This window comes from Bison bison, unplaced genomic scaffold, assembly GCF_000754665.1.
Source record: "Bison bison bison isolate TAMUID 2011002044 unplaced genomic scaffold, Bison_UMD1.0 scf7180017864258, whole genome shotgun sequence".
NCBI lineage: Eukaryota > Metazoa > Chordata > Mammalia > Artiodactyla > Bovidae > Bison > Bison bison.
Genome location: NW_011494830.1, coordinates 3,383,448 through 3,386,885, shown reverse-complemented (window position 1 = coordinate 3,386,885; position 3,438 = coordinate 3,383,448). Strand labels below are relative to the sequence as shown.

At 33.1% G+C, this 3,438-nt stretch overlaps 1 protein-coding gene across 1 annotated transcript in view; it reads left to right on the top strand.

Annotated features, from left to right (window-relative positions):
• HTR1F (5-hydroxytryptamine (serotonin) receptor 1F, G protein-coupled) overlaps positions 1–242 on the top strand; it is a 1,222-nt gene extending 980 nt beyond the window's left edge. Inside the window, exon 2 of the mRNA XM_010847921.1 lies at positions 13–242. Within this exon, the coding sequence (XP_010846223.1) occupies positions 13–242 (230 nt within the window). The remainder of the gene's footprint in view (positions 1–12) is intronic.
• Positions 243–3,438: the final 3,196 nt, after the last annotated feature.

Here is a 3,438-nt window from a genome sequence, read left to right as displayed (position 1 = left end):
GAGACCGCAACCCAGCCACTACCCTTGGATTAATCTTGGGTGCATTTGTAATCTGTTGGCTTCCTTTCTTTGTAAAAGAATTGGTTGTTAATGTCTGTGAAAAGTGTAAGATTTCTGAAGAAATGTCAAATTTTTTGACATGGCTTGGATATCTCAATTCCCTTATAAACCCACTGATTTATACAATCTTTAATGAAGACTTCAAGAAAGCATTCCAAAAACTTGTGCGATGTCGATGTTAGTTCAAAGAAGTTTATTATGAAAAGGTTGGGATTCTATTGAGGAGAAGTAACTAAATGAAGGTTAAATAAAGCATTTAAATTTTTAGAAGGAATTAAAGCTTCTAAGATGATATTAATATGTATTTTAATAGCAACATGCATATAAAATGTACTGATTTAAAGACATTTTTCACCATCGTTCTAGAGTATGTGAAATTAGAATATAATTTATTGTTTGTAAACAATATTTTGCCTATGCAAAGTCCCTAAGAAGCTAACTGGAAAAATATATATTATTAATAACTGATTTTTCAGGTTTATGTCTTATAACAATTATAGAAGAATTTTCTATTAACAACATACCTCCATCCATAATTTCTATATAATCCTATTGCTTTATGATATGATCCTATTATTTTATAGAAAAGATTAAATTCACCACAAAGCACACATTTCTCCTACCTAACCCTTGTCCCCTCTCCATCTTACCCTGGGCAAAAGAGGTAAGGGAGAGCTAAAAAAGACTTAGTGTGACAGGAGGAGATGTGAAAGTCAGAGGTTGATACTGTTTGTATTTAGATAGTAAAGAGTAATCATAAAATGAGTTAGGTACTGCAGAATAATTCTGGATATTGAACTCTGAATATTTAACATATTCTTTTTGTTTAATATGAACACCTAGAAGAATATTTCCTTAATCATACATTATCAACATTTGAAATCAAAGCCTTACCTTTAGTAGAAATAACTCAGCGAGGGTCAAGGGGGAGATGTTCTAAGTTTGTCATGTTTAGGAATCAGATTGAAGGCACTTAGTACCCTACGTTACTTGCCATAGATATTATATGCCTGTCTTTTTTAAAATACGACATATTTCATTTCTGTCAATGTTAATAAGCTCAGCTGCCAACTAAAATGTCTATGGTACTTTGCACTTTAGCAGATATTTCCTTTTTGTTAGAGAGAATGTGATAGAAATTCTTAGAACTTTGCACTGACTTCAAAAAATTCTCTATAGTTTTCCAGTTGATAGAAATGAACAAGCAAAGATTCACATTATACTAATTAAATACTAAATGTATACATCTCCTAATTAGTCCACTTCACAAGTTCAGTGAGCCAAAGCAATTTCATAAGTTTATCTACCATATTTATACAGGGATTTGAAAACAAAAGAACCATGCTTCTGAGAAGATTTCATTTCATTTGAACCATCATGGTTATATGCTACCTTTTAATCTACCATCAAGCAAAATAATTTGAAAACAATAATACATTCCCTTTTGTTCTAAGGTGCACCTTTAGGTATATTGTAAATATTCTTTCCCAGTCATGTGATTCAGAGTACACAGTTTTTTTTATGTTATCAATGACACATTACTCTCAATCTAATAAGTATTTACAGAATTTTAATTTTGTATAAGGCATTGAGATGTACTATATAGAAGATACAGGAAATAATACACTATTTCTTGCTTTAAAATGTTTACAATCTAAAAAGTGAAACTAAAAAATGACACTATAATAGAAAAGAAAAAGATTGGCATGGAAGTTGTTTATATTTTTATGATAACTCAAAGGAAAAACTGCATCTGGTTGAGAAAAATCAGGAAAGTTTTATAAAGAATTTATCCAAAATGAATATCAAAGAAACAACATTTGAGCACAAGATATGGAAGAGCATACTTCAAGTGGTGGCAAGATCAAGATTTCAGACTGCATCCTGGAAGTATTTAGTGGGATATGCTCATAAAATAACAATGAGTTTGGCAGCTACTTAGAATGCAGAAGAGATTAAAAGAGAAATTGGTCATTACTGTGACTGATTTTGAATGTTAGAAAAAGTCTACAGTCAGTTTGGTTGCTCTCTGTTAGTGAGTGGTCACTGATGCTTTTTAGCAGAAATATTACAAGTTTAAGGCAATTCTAAAAAAAAAATCTGAATGATTAAAGCAGAGAGAGTACATAATAACTTTGCTAGAAAGCAATCATTCTTGTGGACAAGAGGTGATAACGTCCTGACCTTGATTCTGACATTGGGGAACATAAAGGAAGAAACAGAAGAGAGATATTATGGAGGCAGAATCTACAGCAAACATGTTAATAAGCAGATGGACAGACAGACAGACGTGAGTCACTGAGATAACTTGTTCTCAACAGAAATGAGGAACTCACGAGAAGGGCCTATTAGTGCAGTGACGACTTCTCTTTTGGGTACAACCAGGCACACACAGACATGTGAAAGCCCACAGGTGCCTTCTGAGCAGTCTGGCCCAGCCCAAACTAACAAGCAGATGAGATTTATCTAAAGCTCTTGACGCCTCTTTTATCCTTTTCTCTTTATTTCCCAGTGTGTTGTGTTGACAGTCAAAGCCTGATTGAGATCCTGTCATTCTCTGCCTATTTCTTTTTCTCCTTCTCACCAAAATTTGATTCTGTTATTTATTTATCCAAAGACCTTGCTAAAGCTAAAATAATCTGTTAATTTATTTACACCCACCTCAAAAATTTGTATATTAGTATTAGAGAATTCTAAGAGATATAGCCCATCAACCCAAAGGTTGAATTTTCAAGCAGGGTGAGGCTCACCTATGTGCATGTACTACCTTCTCTGAGTTGAACTAAAGCTCAAATCTAGGAAAATAGTATTCTAAGTAACAGGGAGTTAGAAGTTTATTTCTATGTGTTTGAAGCATTTTTTTATTCCAAGGGGATCACAACACGTTACAGTAATTATTCCATCTACATGTTTCCCCCACATGAAGATGTACATCATGCCATTCCTCATAAACTAATATGGGTGATTTCTCTTTAGTGTCTTTAAACGGTAGGTATGTAGGGGCTAATAACCTGTAATTTGCACTTTAAAAAATGCTTCAAACACATAGAAATAAACTTCTAACTCCCTGTTACTTAGAATACTATTTTCCTAGATTTGAGCTTTAGTTCAACTCAGAGAAGGTAGTACATGCACATAGGTGAGCCTCACCCTGCTTGAAAATTCAACCTTTGGGTTGATGGGCTATATCTCTTAGAATTCTCTAATACTAATATACAAATTTTTGAGGTGGGTGTAAATAAATTAACAGATTATTTTAGCTTTAGCAAGGTCTTTGGATAAATAAATAACAGAATCAAATTTTGGTGAGAAGGAGAAAAAGAAATAGGCAGAGAATGACAGGATCTCAATCAGGCTTTGACTGTCAACACAACACAC